This window comes from Gigantopelta aegis, chromosome 12 (genome assembly GCF_016097555.1).
Source record: "Gigantopelta aegis isolate Gae_Host chromosome 12, Gae_host_genome, whole genome shotgun sequence".
NCBI lineage: Eukaryota > Metazoa > Mollusca > Gastropoda > Neomphalida > Peltospiridae > Gigantopelta > Gigantopelta aegis.
Window position 1 is genome coordinate 21,956,547 of NC_054710.1, and position 27,697 is coordinate 21,984,243.

The window sequence follows — 27,697 nt, forward strand, 5'->3', positions numbered from 1 at the left end:
TAATTAAATGTTTAAAAATCCACACACCGAGAATGGATAGGTATTTGGCAATGACATACAAACGTGTCGTTCTCCAGCGAATCGCTGTTTGTTGTTTTTTGTTGTATTTTGTCATATAATAGATCCGTTATGCAGTCTTTAGCCATCCTTTGTGCTTGCCTCATCGTCCGAAAAACTATGACCACTTTTCCTGTTCGAACAGTGGTGGGCAAAATACTTTTATACGACCAGTCGCTTCAAATCACACTACCGAACAGCTGTTTAAAGCGAGACTATAGTGCGTATAGTAACGACGCGACCTCTATGGGGAAGATAATTTATGGGCCTTTGCCATTGGAAGAGAAACAGAGTAGGTCCATATTCAATTAAAATAATCAGAAATGCATTAAATATATAGATATTCATATTGTATCTTCTAAGCAAGAAAATTAAAGTATATACCCCTGTTGACTGTGGATGAAATCAATTCCATAGTGTCATACCCAAAACTTTCTTTCTAGCAGAAACACTGATGTAGAACCCCCTTGCCAAACAATGTGATGATGCCAGTTACACTCGAGAATATTACACTAATGTTTGTTGCGAAATATACGTTAACAAGTTGTATCACGTTGTGGTATGCATGTAAAATGGCCTGATCACAAAGTCACCGTTTGTTTTCAGTCGTACTAATGTATTTATAATGAATGATACATGGCAAAATTGTAATAAACTTAAGCCTACTGGAATACATTGACTTCTAATCAGCGGTTATTGGAAGGAAGGAAATGTTTTATTTAACGACGCATTCAACATATTTATTTACGGTTATATTGCATCAGACATATGGTTAAGGACCACACAGATATTGAGAGAGGAAACCCGCTGCCGCCACTTCATGTGCTACTCTATTCGATTAGCAGCAAGGGATCTTTTATATGCACCATCCAACAGACAGGGTAGTACATACCACGGTATTTGACAAACCAGTCGTGGTGCACTGGTTGGAACGAGAAATAGTGCAATGGGCCCACTGACGGGGATCGATCCCACACCGACCGCGCATCGAGCGAGTGCTTTACCACTGGGCTATGTCCCGCCCCTGCGGCTATTGGATAGCAAACGCAGTTATATCGACGCATGGTCACAGATGAAATCTGCTGTCGCCACATGGCTACTCTTTCCAAATAGCAACAAGGAATCTTTATGTTCACTTCCCACATCCCACAAACAGGATAGCACAACCGACGTCCTTTGATGGACCAGTTATGGATCACTGGTTGGGACGGGAAATAATCAAACGGGCTTACTGAGGAGGATCGAACCTTCAGCAAATGGAACCTCAGATAGACATTCTTTCTACGTCTCGCTCCCTAACTTGCATAAGATCATATCATTTCATTGTCCAGTTGCATTTTCCTCGGGTGCTGTTGGACGAATAATGTTGCAATCTCGTTCACATCTATATCTTTGTCATAATGAATAGTTAGGAGCGCCAAATTAGAAAGGGGCCCCAGTCCCATAAACGCACGTATGTATGTATGTTGTCGCCGGAGTGTTCTAAAGCTTCGTTCACACTAGCACGAAGTAACCGGTAATGTGCATGGGATCTTTAGCAGAACGAAGATATTTGGAAACATTGTTTTATTATATATCATTTTGTGAAATATCTTAAAATGTCGCTAAAATAAGAGTTATCAGTCACTCAGTGATTATTAATCATCGGCTATTGGATGCCAAACATTTGGTAATTCTGAGGAAACCTGCGACATTTTCTTAATGCAGCATGGGATCTTTTACATGCACTTTCCCACAGACAGGAAAGCACATACCACGGCCTTTGTCCAGTTGTGGTGCACTGGTTGGAACGAGAAAACCCCCAATCAGTTGAACGAATTCACTGAGGTGGTTCGATCCTGCGACGCAAGCATCTCAAGCAAACGCTCAACCGACTGCGGTAAATCCCGTCCCTCTAACCAAAAAAGAAGGACACATAACTGCAGTTAATCTATGCTTCCACTCTAATCTGTAAACTAACTAATATTGTTACGTGATATGTTGTCAGTTTAGACTGTGTTGACTTTCTAAAGATCTTTATGTATCTGTTATCTTGTAATAAAATGCACTTTTAATCTAATTATGCCTTTCTCATTTTGTCTCGTATATAATACATTATTATTAACCATACCGCTATAACTGATTTGGTGATTGAGGAGTCCGACGGGTAGCAAACCCGGCTACGTTATCCCGGTCATTTGGGGACAAGGACTTTTATATATATACCCCCCCCCCCCCCCCCCCCCCCCCCCCCCCCCCCCCCCCCCCCCCCCCCCCCCCCCCCGGCTAAGGGCCTGAATTTGAAGCTTTATAAACTATAGTTATTACGGTTTCCCTGCACAATGCCATTTTATGATACATTGTTCTGTAACGTACTTAGATACACTTAGTTACCATTGTATTTTCAATCGCCGCGCACTGGTTAAATGACGCCACACGTAACCTAAAATTTTAGTCGATTTTAGCGGATTTTGTATATGATGGTCTACAAAACACAGCGCTTCTAATAATACCAAACTCATTTCTATACCATTTTGTTTTCTAGGTTCAACCGTTTTCGCCTTCAACGACCAGACTATACGGTTGACGACAGTCACTCTTCGCACCCTTGTTTTTGCTTCTTACACAGTAAATATTAAATATACAATAGTAATATTTTAATATGATATATTTGACAAAAGGTACTTTTTGTGTCTTTTCTTTTAAATTTTGAACTTAATAGCGAGTGAAATTACCTATACCAATTGCGTCCCTATATGATGGGAATGAAATTTTCCTTTCTTAAAAAGAAAGAAAAAAAGAAAAAAAGAAGTGAAATCGCGTTAAGAAAAACAACAAATAATTAATGTCTATTTGCGTCTATAAACTTTACGGCAATTTAACTTGTCGAGAGGTGCTGACTTTTTTGTTCACATCTTAATGAAGCGAAAAACATTAAGCCACGCCCTCGCCAACTCGCGGTTCTTTTTTGTAACTAGCCGGATTATTCAGGCAAACATATTAATACGTTCTGTCCCATCATTTTATAAACATGTATTTTGTAAATATTTTTACTTTGATTTGACGTAAGAATAAAAGTAAACGTGTTTAAGAAAAAACATTTAATTTTTTTTACTGTTTTTGTGTTCAATTTAAAAATCAATCGGTTCAGAAATAAATAACTTAAGCCATAAAAATGAACACAGCTAAACTAGCAGAAACTAGCTTATCGAATGTACTAGTCCGTGTGCTGAATGGGCCCGCCTTGCTCCCCCACCCCTCCGACGAATTGTCTAAACTATGTTTTTTCTAACAGTGTCGGACCTATATTTTAGGATTATGAATGTTAACATTGGATAAACAGGGACGCACTGTTGTTTTTGAGGGGTTAAAGTGAACCATGACGCAAGATTTTTGGAATTAGAATTATGGGGTAGGGATAACAAAAATGGACATAACTTAAGTTTAAAATGACAGAGAATACTCTGTGACCACTCAAAATATTGGTATTGGTAGCCTATGTTTGTTGGTGTGTATATTATAATTATTATTTAGGTCACCAAAGTTCAAAAGCTCACAGATTTCAGGCAATGCTTAAAATCTGATATATAAGCATTCATTTGATTAATACTCTCTTAATATTCAATTATGTTTGTGTTAACAACTTGTAAACTGTAGAGGACATATCTTGCAACGAATCCGAAGTGTTAGTGTTCATTTATTTTGAAAGTTGTGTTTGTGTGACCAATGGAAAAGGGTCATATTTTTAACGTTAACAAAAATTTAGCTGTAGCTAAGCGTGATGTAGCCATATGTAAATATGTCTTAGGGCTACGTGATGTAGCCAATATGTTCAATGTTTCACCAGCAGACCCAAACTGTTGATGGTCGATCTCGTTAGCAGGATCGATTCATCAGAAGCCAGGGTCTACGAAATGGAGCTCAAACAGCGACTCAAATCAGGGTCTACGAAATGGAGCTCAAACAGCCACTCAAATCAGGGTCTACGAAATGGAGCTCAAACAGCCACTCAAATCAATGTCTACAAAATGGAGCTCAAACAACGACTCAAATCAGGGTCTACAAAATGGAGCTCAAACAGCGACTCAAATCAGGGTCTACAAAATGAAGGTCAAACAGCCACTCAAATCAGGGTCTACACAGTGGAGGTCAAACAGCCACTCAAATCAGGGTCTACGAAATGAATCTCAAACAGCCGCTCAAATCAGGGTCTACGAAATGGAGCTCAAACATCGACTCAAATCAGGGTCTACAAAAAGGAGCTCAAACAGCCGCTCAAATCAGGGTCTACGAAATGGAGCTCAAACAGCCACTCAAATCAGGGTCTACAAAGTGGAGCTCAAACAGCCACTCAAATCAGGGTCTACGAAATGGAGCTCAAACAGCCACTCAAATCAGGGTCTACGAAATGGAGCTCAAACAGCGACTCCAATCGCTGCAAAGTTGCACCAGGCTACTGGGGTCTGAGTGACGGGTCCGACGATTCGAAATCGTCTACATATTGCATGCTTAGCGACCACGTGTTGCGCCACTGTGAACGAATCGCCACATGGTAAACAGGTGCCAATGGTGTAGAAACGGGGAATCGCCGATTGTCTCGTGTAATGTATTCTGACGAGTCCAGAGTCACTCTGCACTTCTTGGATAGGTGTGGTCACGTTTGGTGACATCGAAATGAACGCCAAGCAAACATCAGCCTCAGGCCAAATAACAAATTTGGTGGTGGTTCAGTTATGATGTGGAGTGGCATCACTATGACTGACATATTGTTCAAGGGAGGGTCACTGGTCACTATTACTGGCCAGCAATGAACCCTGACCTTTTCCCCATTTAGCATGCCTGGGACGTGATCGAGAGACATATACGGCGACGTCAACAGCCGCCGGCTACTTAAACTGAACTTGGCCTGGCGCTGCAAGAGGAGTGGGATGGACTTCCTCAAATTGTCATTGGGAGATTGTTATGTAGCATGCAACGTCGAATAGCCAAATGTTTGACGAGTTGTGGGGGTATTAACCCATTATTGATAAAAAGACGTGAACGTTCAGTTCTCACGTCATCCCTATCTTGTTTCAAAAGTCGTTTGTAGCAATACAATGTGCTGCAAAATGATCTGTTGGTTGTCATTTCTTCCCAAGTCCTTCATTATTACCATGCATCTATGCCTAGACAGTGATACCTCTTGATATTTCTTTAATTGGTTATTAGTTCCTACATTCCTCTAATTTTGTTGAAGATTATATTAACCATAAATACACACACCCGGCAGTAGCCCCTTTCAATAATGTTCATGTTAAATACGTAGATCTGTGATGAAGGTCAGTGACGGGTTTCTTCCTGTATTGTAGTGTGTGCATTAGTGATTAATATGTCAAATATTTGTAATCATCGAACTCGAAAATTATCAATATGTTATTATTAAATGACTAGGTTTTGCTTCAGTTGTGTTTTCCAACGTGCGCGTTGCCGTGACTGTTGTACAACAGTTCCCAATCAGAAAGGCAGTAGGTTAAAGAACATCTGTTTCATATACTATAGTAAGAGAAAATAAATGTTGAAGACTCACTGTGAGATCCACAAGTGAGCATTTCCACCATATTTTCTGTTTACTAAATTAAGAGGGACCTCCTGTCAAGGTGACGCATCGACCAGCAGTATCATTAACCAACGTTCAGCCGTGATTACAGACAGAAGCCAAGGTTGTGTCAATGTACTAATGTTTTGTTGTTTGTGTTATTGACTCATGCACACAATCACATATCCTGTTGTTTAGTTTATAATACAATTAAAAATACATTTATTTTATTTATAGACACTACACATGAAGTTATCAATCCTGTTTGTTGCTTTCTTGACTACCATCAAGCCTGATCTAGGTAATGTACAATTATTGAATATTTGTATCATATACTGACACAGACATGTATTTCCATTAGCTTAATTAAGGTTCAGACTGTAACTTCTACATTTAGGTTTTAGAATAACTTAGGTACTGGGCATTAAATTCAAAAAATCAGATTACCAGTTGTAGGTATGGACAACTGACTTGAGATATTGACCACTACTTCTTTGACATGACAGGTGGTATGGGCAACTGACTTGAGAGATCGTCCACTACCGCTTTGACATGACATGTATTCGTAACACGAATGTTCTATGACATGAAAGGTGGTATGGGCAACTGACAAATGCTCCGGGAATTAAGTTTAAATTGTTTTCTTCATCACTCACACCTGCCGACCTAAATGAGTTGGGGTTACCCTTCAAAATGGTCGCCATTGTAAATATCCACTAATCAGTAAAAGCAGCTTACAACATTGTGTTGCTTCAAACCTAACAGAAAGTTAGAAACAAACATTGGAAATCATAAACAGTAATACAAGTGGACTTTTGAAATTTGAAAATGGCCGTCTTTATCGGTTCTCTGCATATTCTTTCAAGTATCATGTACTAAAATATACTGCATTTTATTGTGTTAGCAGTAAACATCGGAATATTTTATATTGGGGTACACCCACATGGGAAGGGCAACCACGCTGTCTTTAAGTCTTCTACACGACAGGCAAATATAGAAAAAAGAGGTGTGATTTGTAGGATCAATATTCCATGCCCTTCCATCAGTGGATGAGGACCGTCTTATTGCTAGTGCTTACAACTTTATAACTAGATAGTGGTCCTAATAGGAATATTTCCCCTAACACTATTGTATATTAGCAACCAAGAGAGAGCGAGCGCTCACAAGGTTTTTTAAGAAAACATTGACTGTGATTTATGCTATATCATTCAATAATGTAAAATAAACCTAGTGCCATCATGTTTATTTAAGCAATAATTGCGCTTCTGGAAAGGTGAACAGCATTTTATACTTAAGCGTTACCTAGACCAGATCCAACTTTATCTCTAAAACGAGAGCCAATTGAAGGCCTGGGGACTAATTCACAAAGCTCTCTTAGGCTCTGCTAGACAACAAAGCATCCTCTTTACTAGCCTTTTAGCATTGCACTGCGAGATCGCAAAGTTGCCAGAGTTTAGTGAATTAGGCCCCAGGTGTACAAACATGTATCTCTGAAAGTAACCCAGTGACTATGTCCGATGACATCAGTTCCATGTTGCAATACAAGATTATTTTTGTGCAGACTGTTTTATTAAGATATGTTTTCCAGGGCGCGAAATAAGTTAAAAAAATTGGATAATTAATTTTGCATAGCAAACCACACATTTTGTATAGCATTGTATTGTGTTTTATATCTGATAGTGATCTGATAGGTTATAAATGCACCAATTTGCGATTGTCCACCATTATCTGCTGTATATATAATTGTTTAAACAACAATCATAATTTGTGTGCAAGTCAATGTGTGCACTAGAACTGCAACAAATCAAAGCAAAACGCATGATGTGCTTCGTGAATATAGCGGATATGGGTCCAGAATAAACAACAACAACCACAACAAAATCCGTATTGCATGTCTCGGAGAAAAAGTGTGTAATGTTTCTCTGACTGCAATTTTCCTTTTGTTTTCTATATGGAATACTATCTAAGAGGGGTGGAAGACTCCGAACAATGTGATGTAATTAATATGACATCAACACCATTGCCTTATACCCGATTAGCATACCTGGATGGAACTAGTCATGTGCGTAACTATATTGTATATATTGACTATCGTATGTATACAACAATGCAGCATACGCACATGACTTGGTCCACCGAGTAGTACTAACTAATCACCATGCACCAGGAACCGAACGCCCGTGGGAAAACACACACACACACACACACACACACACACACACACACACACACACATGCGCGTGCGTATTTAGAATCATCACGTTTAAAGAAATTCAAGGGGGAAATGAACTAACCTAGCTAGCTACGTTTGAAGGATTTTTACACTGATTGCGTTTGTTTTGTTTAAAAAAGCGCTAGGCTTCACTGAAAAAAATATCACTTGAACCACGTTCATTGGTTTGATTTAAGTGTCAGCAGTGGTTAAGCCATCGGTCTACAGGCTGGTAGGTATAGGGTTCGCAGCCCAGTACTGGCTCCATCCCAGAGCGAGTTCTTAAGGGCTCAGTGGGTAGGTGTAAGGCCACTACAACCTCTTCTCTCTCACTAACCACCAACCAACTAACAACTAAACCACTGTCCTGAACATACAACCCAGATAACTGAGGTGTGTGCCCAGGAACCTTAGTTATGTCAAATTGCCTTTACCATAATAGTTTGACACCCAATAGTCGAAGCATTTTCCGTGCTGAGGTGTCGTTAAACATTCATTCATACATTCATTCAGTTATGACAAAAGTCTCTACCATCATACTCATGGTGTGTCGGTTGAGTGCCGTTTTTTTTCGGACGAGGCGAGATGCGTCCTGACTTTCTCCGGAATGACGTGGGACTTTCTCCAGAATGAGGTGATCCCTGTACAACACGCTTCGAAATGCGATCAACTGGAGTTTGAAGAAGGAGTTGGGTCGGGACTTAGTCCCGATGTCTACCAAGTTCCCGCTGATTGCGTGTTGGACGGGATCCACTTCCGCCTAGTGGGATGTGGAACTATTTTTTACGCATTAGTGACACTATCCGGCCAAGGTAGCCCCATGTCCGGCGGCCCTTTTCAGGGCCCCTAATTCATTGGAAAGTGTGTTGGTACACACTTGCTGTAATTGTACACTGAGAATTAGTGCAAAATATTGAACTGCTAGTAGTTGTTTATCTGTAACGCAGTAACTACGTTCAGCCTTATTCATCGTTAGGGGTGGCATTTAGCTCAGTCGGTAGAGTTCTATTAGTAGCTGATAGTCTAATATCAGTGGACCAATCAGCATGCCCCACCACAAAAAAGTAATAAAAAAAAAAAAAAAAAAAAAAAAAATATATATATATATATATATATATATATATATGTATGTATGTATGTATGTATGTATGTATGTATGTATGTATATATATATATATATATGTATATATATATATATATATATATATATATGTATATGTATATATGTATATATACATACAATGCCAATTATAAATTGATGACATTTGCGTGTTAAAAGCAGTCTTCCATGTTAATATCATTCTAATAGGGTTAACAAAAATGTTCAAGGTGTGTGACAATTTCACTTTTTAATAGGGTCATTTGAAGATCACAGATGTCAATAAGGTCGTTTTACACACATAGCGAAACGCAAATATAAAATACACCATGTTAAACAACTATTTTCTTAATTCTGTTTCCACTTGAAATCAATACAAGTGGATATTAAATACTTGCAACATGAAATTATATAAGTTTTAAATAATAATGATAATAATAATAATAATAATAATAATAATAATAATAATAATAATAATAATAATAATAATACAACTGAGGGTATGGGGTTGGTTTAAAGCAATATCTCTCAGAATGCCCAAAGGTGACAGAATGACATCCGCCGGAAATATTTTCTATGATATGTCCTTGAACAAAATCAAAAATAAACAAAATAAATAAATAATACCCCAATTTCGACTATCGAGAAATATCGCATTTCTCTGGTGGACTTCATATACAGTATTGGCATATTTGTATAACTGAGATTGGACAGAGTAGTCATTCTTTATTGTGCATCTACTTTAACGTGCAATATTCAATGAAATTGAATAAGATGCTACTTTTAACCGCCTCAAACCACATTTTGCATAAACTATTTTTTAATACGCCCATGGTTTAAGAAAAAAAGAAGCTCGGAAAGCAAAACAATTCATCAGATATTAAATATACGTAAGAGCATTAGGGCCAATCCGTACTAAGAAAAAATAGTTTTATATCTCGAGATCTCGACTTATTATTTCATTAAAGTCCACTTCCTTAATAATTATAACCGAGTCACCATACAGTGGTTATAGACATGTGGAATTGATTTCAACCCGATTAGGGGCGGGAAGACGTCCAGTGATAAATGCGCGGTTTGTCTAGGATCGATTCCAGTCAGTGGGCCAATTGGGCTGTTTCTCGTTTCAGGCAGTGCACCACGTCTGGTATATTAAAGGCCGTGGTATGTAGTATCCTGTCTGTATATAAAAGAACCCCAGTACTAACAAAAATAAAGCGGGTTTCCTCTCTAAGACTACATGTATATGTCAAAATTACCAAATGTACATCCAATAGCCGATGAACTATGTGCTCTAGTGGTGTCGTTAAATACGTAGACATGTCTGGTATGTTGAATCACACAAATTGCTTACTGACGTCCAATGTGTGTTCAGGTCTAGACATAGCACGGTCGACCATCTTGTTAGATTTGAAACGTTTTGTAGGGATACTTTCATCCATAACCACCATTTGGTATCGGTATTTTTTTACCTCGAGAAAGCTTATTATACCACATGGATGTATGGGATTTTGAAAGACCTACATGGTATGGGCCTAAAAGACTGTAGTCCTGAATGTATCTCAAATATCTTAAAGACTAGGTATTTCAAGGTACGAGTAGGATCTGCATTATCTGATTCTCAATCGCAAGAGATGGGTGTGCCTCAAGGTAGTATCCTGTCAGTAACTTTATTTTCTGTGACAATTAACAACACCATGAGTATTTAAAACTTGGTGTTGATATCTCGTTATATGTCGATGATTTTCAGATGCGCTACAGGTCGTCCAGGATGAGTATCATTGAACGTCAATTACAGATTTGTTTCAATAAACGTCAACAATGGGCAACTGACAATGATTTTCGATTATCAAAGTCAAGAACCGTCTGTATGCATATCTGCCAGAAAAAAAAAGAGGCTACCATTTAGATCCTCAGCTGTTTCAGAACAAAAATCTTGTTCCAATTGTGGAGGAGACCACATTTCTGGGGGTTATTTTTGAGAGGAGGCAATCTTTTGTCCGCCATTTACAATATATTAAAAAGAAGGGTTTAAAGGTCCTCAATATCTTAAAAGTTATTGTCAAGACTGAATGGGAAGCTGACAGAAACGTTATGCTTCGACTTTATAGATCTATAGTTTGGTATAAATTTTATTCTGGGCCTGCGCGTAAGCCTTAATTGCAAATGCTAGATCCTATACACAACCAGGGACTTAGGCGTTGTCTTGGTGCTTTCAAAATATCTCCCGTGGATAGCTTGTACGTCTGTGCACACGAATCTAATTTGGGTGCTAGACGTGCAAAGCTTTCTCTGCAGTATGCTACAAAGACTAAATCAATGTGAAAACATTCTGCACATAATGCAGTGTTTGATAACAAATACATGAAATTATTTCATTTGATTTAAATGTCATTCGAACATTTGATCTACGCATTAAGATTCTTTTTTTTTAAATTTCCAACATTGATTTATCAGACATTCTGGAAACACCTTCATATTTTATTTTGCCACCCTGGTGTATCAGGGTGTACACTACCAAATCAAATCCCATAGACGACAATAGTAACATATACGGCTAAAACACCTATCTGCAACGTATCAACCGACATAAACGCCACGGATATAAATACTACCACCCCTTACGCTTAAAGTGAATCAGAAAAAAATGGGGGTCAAGCTGCTCGTTTCTGAGATAACGGGTAGCGTCTATGACTACCCTAGTTTCGCACAAAATTTGAGTACTTTTTTTTACAGGTACCCCATACATGTTTCAAGCACAAGGCTACTTGACACATTGGTACTAGATGAAATAAAATTGCACATTTATTTTACCCAGATGAAACTATTATTTTTTACAACCAACACACTCACATTTATAACCAATCACAGGACTTGTGGTGTTCACTTCTCTATTAAAAGTTCGGTGCACCTCGAACTTTGACCCAGCCGGAAGTTATTTGGTATTGTACTACCATCAAGCCATTGAAAATGGGATGGGAATTATGTGACTTCTGCTAGTTCTTCTATCAGACACAATACTTTTCATAAGATTTGCCGATTCAGCATCAATCTTTATTGCTGAAATTTGGGCAATATGTAAAGCCCTAGAACAGATTAAGGATTCATGTGCATCAAAATACATTATTTTTACTGACTCTTTTTCGTGTCTCCAAGCTCTACAGTACATGAACTTGGAGCATTCCTTAGTCGGGATGGTAATACGAAACTGTATAGTTGCATCCATTGCCAATAAAGATGTATTTTGTTGGGTACCGAGCCATGTTGGCATTGAGGGCAATGAAAAGGCGACTGTTGCTACTAAGTCTGCTTTGAACTTGCCCCGCGTCAATGTTGGTGTTCCATACAGTGATTTTAAATTTTATATTAACCAAGATGAATGTATGTATGTATGCATGCATGTATGTATGTATGCATGTATGTATGCATGCATGCATGCATGCATGTATGCATGTATGTATGTATGTATGTATGTATGTATGTATGTATGTATATGTATGTATGCATGCATGCATGTGTCAGGAAACATTCTGTCCAGTATCGCATTGCAGTTCACTACAAAATTTTAAAACATTAATAGCAATTGCTAATTAATTTTCATTTGAAAGGTTTTGAAAACAAAATGTTCCCTCTGTGTGTGTGTGTGTGTGTGTGTGTGTGTGTGTGTGTGTGTGCGTGAGTGCGTGTTGATAAATGTGTATACATTTATATTTTAATATATAATAGTTATCTTTATTCATTTATTTGTTTGTTTCTAGGGGAAGGAGATAAAATAACCAGTGATTGCATATCGTCGGGATTTGGACAGGAGGCACATTTAACTTGTTATGGACATTTTAAAGCGGGAGTATACTGGATTAAACCAAACGGTGATATTGTCAGAGAGTGTGGCCCGCAAAAAAAAGAATCATGCTTTACTACACCTCAAGGATACCGCAGTCCCACGGATGACGATCTAACCGAAGACACCTTGGTGATAAAGTCTTTAGATCAAAGTCATGTTGGTGTTTGGATTTGCCAAGATGATGAATTTGAAAATGGAAGTCACGTATCAAAAGCTACTTGTTCGATAGGCACTGCAAAGGAGAAGGGTTCGTATGCCTCTTTACATTCCTTAAAAATCCATGAATTTTGGGAAACTATTTTCCAGTACTTGAATGTCCAGGAAAATGGTACGTGTTGCACTCTAGACTGTCCTGGAAATTTGATAGTATGTTGTCAGTTTCAAAACGGATGACTGCTAACGTGTTCTGAACTATATTTTCCCGTTCCTATAATCAGTATTCGAACATTTGATCTGGCCCCAAGTCAGCATCCGATCGCTGACGTTTTCTGAACTTTCTTTTAGCGTTCTTATATTCACAGGTCAAACATCTGATCTAGCCCCAAGTCAGTATTCGATCGCTGACGTTTTCTGAACTTTCTTTTCTCGTTCTTATATTCACAGGTCAAACAGTTGATCTGGCCCCAAGCCAGGATCCGATCGCTGACGTTTTCTGAACTTTCTTTTCGCGTTCTTATATTCAGAGGTCAAACATTTAATCTGGCCCCAAGTCAGGATCCGATCGCTGACATTTTCTGAACTTTCTTTTCGCGTTCTTATATTCACAGGTCAAACATTTGATCTGGCCCCAAGTCAGCATCCGATTATCACAGAACTCCTTTAGTTTATCTATAGTGCGCATGCGTCGATTAAATTTATTGCCTTAGGTCTTGCTATGCAGATGTCATCTGCCATTGAAATCCATGTTAAACTGCCCAACTTGAAATGAAGATTGCCAGTAGAATGGGTACTCGCTGGCACTAACAATATACACCATTGCCAACATACATTATATAAGCATTTACTTTCAATCCAAAATTGGGAACATTTCCATCTCAGTTTTTTACTATATGACCGCATCTTGCTGTAGTAACAGTCCGAACAGGTGGTTCATTAACCGATTCACTCTGGCTGTCTCTCACGCTATACAAAATAAAATGGACACGATCCAGCTAGAAGGCTTACCATTAAACATACAAATTGTTTAAATTCTTACCCAATTACTAGAAGTGAATATGTGAATCACATGTCACAATTTGGCACTATAGTGGACCGTGGTGAATGAATTCTCATCCGGACGTGAACTGTGTAGTGAGACCTTACTCCGACAACAACAACAAAAAACCCACACTTAATAATGCTTTGCGGTTGTTTTCTTTTTCCTTTCTTTTTTATTTTACATCCAACATTAAACTACATTTAATACAGTAATAGCGGTCTAATTACGTGTTAAAGTAAGCAAAAAATCAAAAACAAAAAAACAACAAAACAAACTCCACCCGATACAGTCCAGGAGTTGACTCCAGGTTAAAAAATGTTGTAACACACCAAATATTCAGAAGGTTTGTTAGTTGGTCTCGGGAATGTTTTAGGGCCGGTAGCAGGGGTCGTGTTAAGATGCGTCCATGCGTCCCAGAACGTAGGCCTATGGAAAGCAGACTTGGACGCCTGTTCATCACCACAAGTGATAATAAAACCGTTTCAGTTTATTTTCAAAAACGCATTCCAGACGCATGCTTATCCCATTATTTCATCATCGCCATGTCCTAAGTGATCTGGACGCATGGAATCAGTTAGCCAAGTCAAACAATCCGTCACTCATAATCCCGCTATGATCTCCGCTATCGTTCCCATTATAAACCTATTGTAAAAAAATTAGTGAAAATCACTTTCTTCTCCTGATCGTCTGGTGGAATTGTGGGAATGGCAAGACTATATTTTGAAAGGTATACAGGACGCTTCGGTTGATTACGGTATATTGTAAACTGACTGGGGTGTGTTCTGTATTTTGATTGGTTAATTACATTCTTTTTTTCGGGATCAAATAGACAATAACACACGGAAAGCTAATGACGTCATTAGAAAGTGACGTCATTAGCAATTGGAACAGGCTAAGTTGACGATTCAAGGGTCTACAGTTAGATTGTAGCCAGATATTTTTCAAGAAATGCCAAATATACAGTTAGTTCTGTAGAAAAACGATTCAGGTTACAATGGACATAACCATATGGAGTTTTTAGTTGTAGTTGTACGTGCAGGTTGAACTCATTGAGGTGGTCCAGGATATATATCCTGGTGAGAAACCCCTCTCATGAATCTAAGAAACTGACCTCCAAAAAAAAGTTCCTGTCCAAAACATGTCTTTGTTGGCGTCAGAATACCTCATGCAGGATGAATTACTGTGACAGGGCCACTTAGCGTATCTTTAAATAATACATAGGAAATGTTTTGTTTCGTTTTGTTTCATCATCTGCGTCATGGGGCGGTTCATCTAACACTTGAAATGTATGATTATCATCACTGTCATTTACACTCTGAGATGCGAATGACAATGTCTTCCTAAATCGCTTTTCTCCTTTCTTCTGTGATGATCTCTGCTGTGGTGGTGTTAGAAATTCCTTGTTGGATGTGGGATTTGACATCTATAAGTGTTGATATGGAAGATGCTTTCTTAAATGGATTGAGGAAACATTTATTTGTGCAATTTGTAAAGTCTGAGGTACAACGATTACACAGCCTTTTGCCAGAACTGGACCTTCTAGGTGTCAACTTTCCTCTTTCGTTATTGGTAAAGGCTTAACTTAAGTGGTCTCTTTTTGTATCTCCGCATTACTGAAAAACAAAAAAACACAACCACACCTTAAGTTGAAAAATATAATCACGATATTTTAGGGGTACAAATTCAAATGTAATTTTTTGAAGTAAACAAAATCTTGGCTTAAACCAGGGGGAGCGGACGAAGATTTGCCTAAACTATAATAAATGTCTTGGATGAATAATTATAAAATTACTTTCCAAAACATATTTGCATAATTTAGCTCCCAGGGTGTACAAGCTTTCATCATGACACTTTCAAAGTATATAAATATAACTTGTTTCATTAAAATAACACCAAATATTTTGATCATGTTTGTTTTGACCGTCAAAACAACGAGGTTTTTCTTCAATAGGTTTTTTGTTTTTGTTGAACAAAATCGAAAATTACGTAAACAGATGGATAGAGTATTCATTCTAGAGCAGTATCGCAATATTACTTTAATCAGAAAGGCATTCAGCAAGCAGCTGTAAGACAAAATGTACTCACCGTCGTGTATCGAAGTGAGCTTTATCCACGACTTTGGTAGTGGTATACAAAGTTCAAGCACGTGTCATACGGTTTAGGTTGGACCCCTTGGTACTGTACTGCATTGTCTTTGGTAAAAAAAGAAAAAAGAAAAGAAAAAAAGGACCAATTAGCTTAAAGGGACATTCCTGATTTTACTGCTTTGTAATGTATTTCCGACTAACAAAATATGGCTACAATTAAACTTACATGTTAAGAATGTGTTCTTGTTTAGAATATCAGTGTGTATATTGAATGAAATTTAACCTAGTAAAAATAGTAGAACGATCAGAAACATATTTAATATACCACCACTAATATTTTATGCAAACAAATATACATTGTATTTGATATTTAATTACAACCGTTAAAAAGTAACATATTAAACATTGCAGCAAACTCAGGAATATCCCTGTAATGCACATAACGTAATGTTAAACACATGTTTGTAAATAAGTCAGTTCTCAGAGTGCTCAGTAGTGAGTGGTGTCTAAAAAATTAATAGATATGCAGCTATTTAAAACAGTATTACTTAATGTTGGCTAATACCCAAATGAAAAAGAAATTAGTCATAAACCAAAAAATAAATCATAGCTTTACCAAGTTACACTACTTTGAAATATAGAACCACCTATGATGACCATTGTCAATATTGTTAAGGTTGTGTATGTCATGGCCATAATGACACAATGAAATAAAACAAAATAATAACTATCGAAGGTCATTAATGGCTGTAGATAAATCATATTTGCTTAGATACAAATATTCCACGATTCCAAAATTTTTAAATTCAATTTAATATCTCAAATTGCCAAAACTATTGTTATACATATATGTATACCATTCACATCCCAAACAGTTGGGCTAACAACAAAAACACAAATATGATACTTATGGTAAGACTATTGTACATTTTTCAGTTACGGTATGTGAAATAAAAAATATATTCCAATCAGTTAAAGCAAGAAACAAGTAAACAATCCATTATAGTAAACAAAGTGTAACACCATCCAATAAACTGGCAAGTGTGTTAGTTTTCTAACTATAATTAGGCAGTGTTTTGAAAAATAACCTTTTTGCACATGTGCAGTTTGTCATTTTCAATTTTTAAGGCCACTACATGAACAAATTATGTGTCTAAAATATGCAGTGGATGAACACTTTAATATTTAAAAACAAAAACTCAGTTTTGTCAACAGGAGTCACTTCACCTGGGTGTTTTTTTCTACCCATGATTGCTGACAACACTTGATGTCAATACAGAGGGGCAATACTTTCATACCAGTGAATACTTTGTTAAATATAAACATTTTAAAGAACTGATTATTAATTATTATAACAATTTATACACTCAAAATTATATACACTTGTGAATGGATTTTGTCTCCTATTCACTACAGTAGGAGCACAAAAATGCAACATACCTTTTGCAAATCAAATATAATTTTAGCAAATGTTTAACATGGTGGGGGTAAAAATCATAAACATTAACTAATTTACCTTTGTTGATTTGGCATGTGTGAGGTCATGTGACACTCACCAAAATTAATTCATCTTTCTCCATTTTTAATTCATATCTACGAATCAAGTGGACCAATAGCAGTAAATTAAGGAATAAACAATAATGAATTAGTAAAATTAACAGGGTTTTTTGTGTGTAAATTTATTTACACATTTTTTCATATTATGGAATTTACTACACATTATTTATTCTTGAGCCGATTATTTTCTAACTTGCACGCAAAAATAGTAATTTTTATTATTTCTAAAACACATAATTTTCTTCGTATGTCAAACCAACCTGAAATTATTTTCAAAAATCAACTTTGTACGAGGATGTGACGGACTATAGATACTTACTGACTGAAATATATTTTTTACTAAAAATGTTCCCAAACTATGAAATAAAATACTTCAAAAATTAATTGCTAACAGATGACAACAAATTGGATGTTTATTACGTGAAGCATGCACAAGAAAAGAAATCGAACAGAATTTGAAGCCCAACGCATTTAGGGATGTTAATAACAAATAATAATAATGACTCCAAGGATTTATTGAGAATTCTTTTACCATGGTCATATATTTGATGGAACTGGGAAATAAGCATAATTCAGGGCTTATAGATTATGGTAGCCCCACTCCCGTGGCTAGTGATATTCAATGTTGGGCTAGTAAATAACTACTCTTGCCATGGCCAACGGCTAGTGAATTTTTGTTAGTCAAATGTTTGTGTTAAGTCTATTTTGTAAATCTGAATATCCTGCCCCCCCCCCACCCCACAATGTTAGTGTTTTTATGCTCTGTCTCCCGTTTTAGGTGACATATCCGATTATTACTAGTATTTACTAAAATTGTATTTACTTAAAGTAAAGTAGGGCTAGTGAATTTTTAATCAGGGCTAGTACATTTTGTAAATCACTGATCCCAAGGCTAGTGGATATTATAAAAATTCTAGAAGGTCTGCATAATTTATTCATAATTGTGACATATATAGTCCACTGAATGATGATTTATTGGAGTAGACATAATTAAAAAATATTCTCATGTCAAATTGAGAATTTTCAGTGCCACTTGCTTTTGGGAAGGGGCTTATGTCTGGTATCATAAAATATCTAGGTAAATCCCTGGACCCAGGAATACAAGTTAATAAAATAAAACAAAACATTCATTTTAATGTTCATCTTTGAACGATTTAACTTTCATTCGGATAATTAGACTATCAACATTTCACTGGAGTATCATAACGGACTTTAAAAGCCCGTCTTATCCTCCTACAAACAAACAAACAAACAAATTAGTGTAAATAATTTCATTGGGGTTTGACGTAAGGAGAATAAAAAAGTTTTTTTTTAAAGAACCCCCCCCCCCCCCCCCCTACTAATTTTGTGTGCAATTTAAAAAACAATCGGCTTAGAAATACAAAACTTGTAGTAAATTCCACAGTAGAAGAAACAGTAATTTCCCTGTGGACTATAGTGTGCTCCCCCCCCCCCCCCCCGCCCTATAAAATTTTGACTAGGCTACGTCAGTGCCAAGCAGTGAACGTCTTCTTCCTAATACGTATTTATTTCTGAACCCTTTTTTTATTATTGCACACAAAAAGGTGGTGTGGGGTGTCATTTCATAACAGTTTAATTTTTAATTTTTTATATTGGATCAAAGAATATCGCAAAGAATATCGTTCATGGAGGCTGGGACGGACAATACTCCAAACAGGTTTATCACGGCAATACGTACGACCACACTGGTCACATTGCATGTATGCCCTTTAATGCACCAACCTAATATTATCTCGGCTTAAAGGCCTCAATTATATCCCCCTACGACATAAAAAATAAACAAGGTACATAATTACTTGTTTGATCTTACCTGATTGTCTGCTCTGCTTGATGCTTAATTACTAATTACCGCAAATGACATAGGAAAAGACATAGAAATACAAATAAATTTTGCATTAATAATTCTAAACCTGTTAGTTGATCACCAGTACATTGTCATGACCCATCGCTAAATTGCCGGTTATAAGCTTTGATTTTTTACGTCAGTCAAATAGTTACTCATTCGTGCAATTTTCTAGAAGCCCTGCGTCCTTCCTCATGATGATGTCGAAATTATAAAATAATACTGGGCTATTTTGATTATCTTTAAATAAAAAATAGATGAAGTCTCGCCCTCTCAAAATGTGTGAGATAAATGTCTCCCCTCTATTTGGACCTCGCGTGATGCCTGCATAATAGTCTTATCACCAAAGCAACAGCCTAATTTGTTTTAGTTCCAATTTAAATAAATCCCTTTTGGATTTAATTTAATTTTAATATTTAACATACTAGATCTGTTCCCCTTTCTTGATCCTCTTAGTAAAACGAACAAACAACGTTCACCAAAATCATCTTTATTTAATGTTTGACATATTAACGGGGGGGGGGGGTGGGGGGGGGGGGGGGGGGGGGGGGGCGAACTCAGAATTAGTTTGGACAGCAAAATATGAAAATCGGAGAATGGGTCCACTGACGTGATTAGATCCTATGACGCAACTACATCAGACTAGCGCTCAACCGACTGAGCTATATCCCCCCTGGTCAAATTGGAGGCGAACTGGCTTGGGGACGACACATCTGGTACCTTTGACGAATGACTTGGGTCTGCTCCCAGCAGTAAAGTATAACCAGTCTTTCAATTCACGTTTTTAATTGTTCATACTGTTATTTAATGGACAATTTAATGATAAGAGACGGTTAATACAGATCGATGTGTTTCCCGATATTGACTACCGTCCACCCTCGAATCCGAAAAAAAAATCATTGAACCAGCTATTCTACGTCATTCATTATTTTTTTGCGGGAATTTGACGTCACTGTAATTTATTCCGATACTCTTTTTCTGCACAATTTTACATTTAAAACGCATCTAAACATACAAATGTAATCAAATTCGCCACTGATAATCAGTGGTTAGACATTTATCCGCAGATCAGAGCTGCTTTATCTTTAACCCATGGTTAGAGTATAATTAACGCATGGTTAGCGCTAACCAACGTTCAAACAACGCATTTTGTCTGATTCGGGTTGCGCCGCTTGGTGGCGGGCCACAGCTACCAGGGCCTCCGTTCCACGAAGCGATCTTAGCACTACTATAGCCGTAAATACCTATCATCGCGACCTTCATTTTTTTTTATACGATCGCCAGCCCGTTCCACGACGCGACGTAGCTTACTGTCGTTATAAATAGGTACGAGGCAGATGAAAGCCACTGACGTAGATGTCAAATGGCAATTAGATGATGATTTGATCATTTTCTAAGACGGATGCTAACTTACTGTGTTAAAATAGATCTAATACATAACAAATAACTTTTATGAAATTTGGTGTTCCATGAAAAACATTCTAGGCTGTAGGACCTTGACATGAAAATACGGGAGAAAGAAAGAAATGTTTTATTTAACGACGCACTCAACACATTTTATTTACGGTTATATGGCGTCAGACATATGGTTAAGGACCACACAGATTTTGAGAGGAAACCCGGTCGCCACTGCATGGGCTACTCTTTCCGATTAGCAGCAATATAACTTTTATTTGCGTTTCCCACTGGCAGGATAGCACAAACCATGGCCTTTGTTAAACCAGTTATGGATCGCTGGTCGGTGCAAGTGGTTTACACCTACCCATTGAGCCTTGCGGAGCACTCACTCAAGATTTGGAGTCGGTATCTGGATTAAAAATCCCATGCCTCGACTGGGATTCGAACCCAGTACCTACCAGCCTGTAGACCGATGGCCTAACCATTACGCCACCGAGGCCGGTGAAAATACGGGAGATAACTCTCATGTCTTATGCATTCGGCAATTTTCGCTTAGCCTACTACATAAGCTGACAAAGTTACTTCATGGATACCCGATACCAATGAATACATCCAAGATGTTCCGAAAAGTCGGTAACCAATTTATTATTTAATTAATTCGCATTTCTTTGCAAAGCATATATTAATTATTAAAGGGGCACTTACGACTTCTGTAAGGTTGCTTTGTGGAACGGTTGTAAAGTTTACGGTGTCAGTTGTAAAACTCATCTTAAGTCACTACAATTAACCTTAGCTACAATTATTTCGTGGAACGGGGCCCAGGACGACTACGGGGCTGTGTGAAAACAAACCGTTATTTGCATGGAAGTTAATGGGAGCATTAGAGGAATATCATTAATTACGGCACTTCTGTCCGCACAAATCGAAAATGCCGAAAACCTGAGCAGCCTTTGGCAGTAGAAATCATATTATGATAGACAGAGAGCAAGTTAAACGTTTTCACATTTCCCATAGACGAGGTCTGTGGGCAAATGCTTGCATAACGTCATGTGGAAAAAAATGGGCGCCACGATCCAAATTTACCTCTGTAGTCAACAGTTCATGTCTGAGGACGTAGGACTCTAATGCATTAACGTGTCACACCTTTTATTTATATATTTTGTACATTTATTGTAAATAAAATGTGATTACATATTTTTTACATGTTTGTAATAAAATGTCTTATTGAATTAGCGCGTTTCCTTCTCTTTTTTTCTTTTTTTTTAATACATTATGTAAAATTCTAATCAGTTTATTGATAGGTAAATTTATACAAACGTACGCTTGGAAAGTCTCCCAATTGTTTTATTTCATCAACCTAAACATTTAAAAAATATAATTGTTTATAATTGTCAACAAGTTAATACAGAATCGGTTAAAATATGGTTCTTAACAACACTGGAAATAGTCATTTAATTTACCAGAGTACAAAGCAGCTGAAAGGTCTTAAATTTCATGCTCATTGTAATATAGTATATATAATATCATATAATATCTTACATTTTCAGTGCAATCAAAGTGTGTGATATTTTTCAGATCACATACTTTAAGAATTTGATAACTTTGCAAATTAGATGTCCAACGTTCAGTAAACAAAAAAAGTTAAACAAAACTTTATTTTGATGTAAGGACATCCAAAATGAGGTCATTCGAGTTTGACGTCATTTCCTTTAAAAAATACACCGCGCTACATATTCTTACGTCATTTGAATACGTAGTAATGGCGGACTGGAATTAAAGTTGCGTGTACAGTTTACAAAAACAAGTTGTATTAAGCTTGAGCTTATATGATAAAAAGAGTATTACCCTCGTGTATGTCGGTATTGTCAATATATATTAGGAATAAAAAAAAAAAAAAAAAAAAAAAAAATAATATATATATATATATCAGGGCCGTAGCTAGGATTTTTTTTTTTGGGGGGGGCAACTGAGTATTATATTGTGTGTGTGCCCCCCCCCCCCCCCTACACATTTTGGCACCTTCCTAAGTCCGTGAAAACCTGTTATTATTATTTTATTATCTCCTTTTTTTTTCTCTTTTGTTTGGGGGGGGGGGGGGGGGGCTTATAGGAACAATTTCGATGTTTTAATTGACATCAGACTATCGACTCTGCAACAAAACATCAGAAGTACCGGTATACAATAACATGCATGCATGTTTATGCATCAGCAATATGCGTACGTTTATATGGCAACTTTAAGCAAAAGTATCAAAAGAATATTTTTTATTTCACAGCATATCATGTTCAGGTGTAATTATAGTATAACGAGAGTACTGACAGAATCGAAAATATAAGTACTGTGCTTTTCAATGGACAAACATGACTAACACTGATATGCGATTCAGTGTAAATACGCCATTTGTTTTCGCCCAGTTCCTTCGCTGCTAGGTATGCTAGGGTGAAGGTATAAACATACGCATATTGCATATGCAGCGAAGCTTTTTTCTTTCTTTTTTGAAATCATATATTTGACAGAAACGGTGGGTATATACTTTTTTCTTGTTTTCATTTGAGTTGGTTCCTCCTGTTGTGCTGTCAGCATGTGCGTAGCATTAATGTCTCTCATAGGACAGGACAGGACTATGGTTTAACGTGTACATTCAGAGCAAGCTGTTGTAGCACACGCCTATCATGTACACAGGTGCCTGCCTCGGCAGGAAAGGTGAGGGTGGGTAGGAGGGAGCGCCTGTGCTGACTGGTGCAAGGTAGCACCTGCCGCCCGGTCAGGACCGCTAACAGGTGGAGGATATGGTGGTATGGAATTTTGAATTTTGGAAGGAGCCAAAAATATGTCATAGAGATGGGGCGCAGTTTGCATGAAGGAGATTTTGGCGCAGTTTTGAACGGTCGATCTAAAGGATAAAAAAGGGAGCTACATGTAGGTTTGGTATTTGGTGAGTCGAGAGTAGCTCGTTAATTAAACCTCGTTGATGCTGGGATGTCTCTCTAAGTTGTCCATAGGGCCCTTATAAATGTCTGTTATAAACTACTCGAGTATTGTCGAGCGTGATATATGATTATCTTACAAACACTCCTAAGAAGTAAGGAGACCAAGACAAATCACACGTCACTCGAAGTGTACAACCAGGTAAAGTGGTGGGAAGGGTGGGGAGCAAAAATGTATATAAAATGTAAAAATATAACTTTTGCACCTTCATCGTCCCCCCCCCCCCCCACCCACCCACCACCACACACACACTCACTAACTAGAGGAAGGAAACCCCAAAAGATATTATGCCCTCCAACACAGTCACACTCCAGATATCGTTCCCACGGGCTTGCACTGCTACATTACCAAACCCATTATAGAAGTTAAACGGATGCACCACATCGTCTCTGGGTTACAGTGGACAGGAAAACTAGATGAATATTGGGGTCAGTCTTGCAAATTTGCTACAAATATAATAACATGCTTCATAATCACTATATACACGTATTGGAGACGACTTATCAATATGAAATTATGTAACTGACCATTTAATAAAACTATGAAAAAAAAAACCCCTGGAAGTTGTATGGTTGGGCTCCAAATATATGTGCAGGTAGATTTTCATTACTGATATAGTGTACATGTATAATGAAACACGCAACACCGACTTTAAGAGTATTCTAGTATGAGAATGCGCTAACATACATCTGGTAACGGTTTGCAAGACGAACACCAGAAAGTCTGAATATCGTTCATTGCAGACCTCTAAACATGCCTCGGTAATCTCAATACTTGGAGAGCAATGATCTCCCTCCCATCCCCGATTTGACGTATGTACTAGATACTGGTGTGTGTGTGTGTGTGTGTGTGTGTGTGTGTGTGTGTGTGTGTGTGTGTGTGTGTGATATTGGGTTGAGGGGTGCATTTTATTGTTGCTTGTGTTGCGTGAGTTGTTTGGGGTTTAATGTTTCATTTTTATATTCCATTTTATCCTACACAAAATGATGATGGTCGTTAACATTAATTTTATAAAAATGTTTTATTACAGCCTGTGCAGATGGCTTTTGGGGTCAGTCTTGCTCTAGCAAATGTGGTAGCTGTAAAGAATCTAAATGTGACAAAGATACTGGAAGATGCACATGCAAGTCTGGATGGGCTACGCCAAAATGTACAGGTTGGTATTCGTTATTGGTGCATTGTACAGTACTATATAATGTATAGCAACACACATTAATTTTGAGATACCGCATTAGTATCAGATTGAAGTATTGTAACGTTTGATCTTAAGACATTTATGAATAAGAAAAAAGATGCTATACACCACATATTCCGAATCATATATACATGGTTATTACATACTATACACATCGTAGCATGTATTACGTGGTAAACAAATACGTGTGTATTAACATAACGAATCTCTTATCACGTTTACCATCTGACCATGCAATGTTGTGTGTTCTATCATCTAGTCCAACCATTGGGTCGTACATAGAAGATATACATTGCTTGTAATGGAAAAATGTAGCAGAATCCCCTTGTAGACTATTTATCAAAATTACCAACATCCAATAGCAGATGATTAAAAATCAACGCGTTCTAGTGGTGTCTTTAACCACACAAACTAACTCACACACGTATATACACAAAAACTGAAAAACAAGTGGTGTCTTTAACCACACAAACTAACTCTGTTTGTGAATATTGCGTGTGTGTGTGTGTGTGTGTGTGTGTGTGTGTGTGTGTGTGTGTGTGTGAGAGATAGAGAGAGAGAGAGAGAGAGAGAGAGAGAGAGAGAGAGAGAGAGAGAGAGAGAGAGAGAGAGAGAGAGAGAGAGAGAGAGAGAGAGTGAGTGAGACAGAAAGTGAGTGTGTAGCGTTGCCTGACTTTTATACGTTTAAAAAGCACATCTCTAACCGTCAACATTCTTAACATTAATTATTTTAATAAAAGTATTTTGCTTTTCATACTTAGTCTCTGCAGATGGATAAGGGGGTTAGTCTTGCAAGTGATGTGGACATTGTAAGGGGTCTTCTTGTAATAAACAGACTGGACATTGTCAGTTTCTTACACGATGGGCTCCACCGACATGTACATGCGTGTGTTGGCTACAAATATAATAACATGCTTCATAATCAGTATATACACGTATTGAAGACGACTTATCAATATGAAATTATGTAACTGACCTTTTAATAAAACTATGAAAGAAAAAAATGGAAGTTGTATGTGTTAGACTGCTTGGGCTCCAATTATATATGCAGGTAGCTTTTCATTACTGATATAGTGTACATTTATAATGAAACACGCAACACCTACTTTAAGAGTATTCTAGTGTGAGAATGCGCTAACATACATCTGGTAATGTTTTGTAAAACAAACACCAGAAAGTTTGAATATCGTTCATCGCAGAACTCTAAACATGCCTCGATAATCTCAATACTTGGAGGGCAACGATCTCCGTCCCATCCCTGATTTGATGTCTGTACTAGATACTGGTGTGTGTGTGTGTGTGTGTGTGTGTGTGTGTGTGTGTGTGTGTGTGTGTGTGTGTGTGTGTGTGTGTGATATTGGGGTGAGTCTTGCAACAGATGTGGACATTGTAAAGGGTCTTCCTGTAATAAACAGAATGGATGTTGTACATGTATGTATTTGTTACTAACATAATAATATTATGCTTCATAGTCAGAATATACATATACTGCAGACGATTTACCAATATCAAATCATGTAACTGACATTTTGCTGAAACACATTGTGAGTTAATCACTTCTTGAATAAACCACTGACAGCATTGTTTTAAGTTTCCAGTTGTATATTTCTGTGTGAGCTTTTTTCCTTTCTTTCTTATTTTTAGGGGGTTTGGGGAGGGCGGGAGGGGTATTTTATTGTTGCTTTTGTTGGGTGAGTTGTTTGGGGTTTAATGTTTCATTTTTATATTCCATTTTATTCTACACAAAATGATGCTGGTCGTTAACATTTATAAAAAAAAAATTCATTACAGCCTGTGCAGATGGCTTTTGGGGTCAGTCTTGCTCTAGCAAATGTGGTAACTGTAAAGGATCTAAATGTGACAAAGGTACTGGAAGATGCACGTGCAAATCTGGATGGGCTCCGCCAAAATGTACAGGTTGGTATTCGTTATTGGTGCATTCGACAGTACTATAGTATGTATACCCAACACTTTAATTTTGAGATACCGCATTAGTATCAGATTGAAGTATTCTAACGTTTGATCTTAAGACATTTATGAATAAGAAAAAAAGATGCTATTCGTCACTTATTCTGAATCATATATACATGGTTATTATATACTATACAAATCGTAGCATGTATTACGTGGTAAACAAATATGTGTGTATTAACATACTGAATTGAATCTCTTATCGCATTTACCATTTGTTCACGTAGTTATATACCAGTGTTATCATCAACTGCTAAATATTACTGCAATTATACCAGCACAATATTATGTTAATTTTTAATCATGATCTCTATGCGAACACCGTTAGCGTGATTAAAATCGTTGTCTGCACTTATATTTGAGATATAATTTCCCTTCTATATTACAATTTTTGATCCATAGCAAATATAAAACTTTTCTATGGAGATACCAATCTAAAAAGATATGAGACTGCAAAATGTGTCAAATTAAAGCTGAAATTGTGACACAAATATTTAATCAACCCGAATGACGTCATTAAGTGTCACAGAAATCATGTTTTACAATTCATATATTTTCGAAAGAGAGTGAGTGAGTGTGTAGCGTTGCCTGACTTTTATACGTTTAAAAAGCACATCTCTAACCGTCAACATTCTTAACATTATTTTTTAATAAAAGTATTTTGCTTTTCATA

The 27,697-nt window shown here is 37.2% G+C and overlaps 1 protein-coding gene across 1 annotated transcript in view; it reads left to right on the forward strand.

The window, feature by feature from the left end:
- LOC121386266 (protein draper-like) overlaps nt 1-27,542 on the forward strand; it is a 32,699-nt gene extending 5,157 nt beyond the window's left edge. Inside the window, exons 2-5 of the mRNA XM_041517110.1 lie at nt 5,849-5,912; nt 12,681-13,013; nt 24,889-25,014; nt 26,845-27,542. Coding sequence (XP_041373044.1) covers nt 5,858-5,912; nt 12,681-13,013; nt 24,889-25,014; nt 26,845-27,008 — 678 coding nt within the window. The 5' untranslated portion in view covers nt 5,849-5,857 and the 3' untranslated portion in view covers nt 27,009-27,542. The remainder of the gene's footprint in view (nt 1-5,848; nt 5,913-12,680; nt 13,014-24,888; nt 25,015-26,844) is intronic.
- Nucleotides 27,543-27,697: the final 155 nt, after the last annotated feature.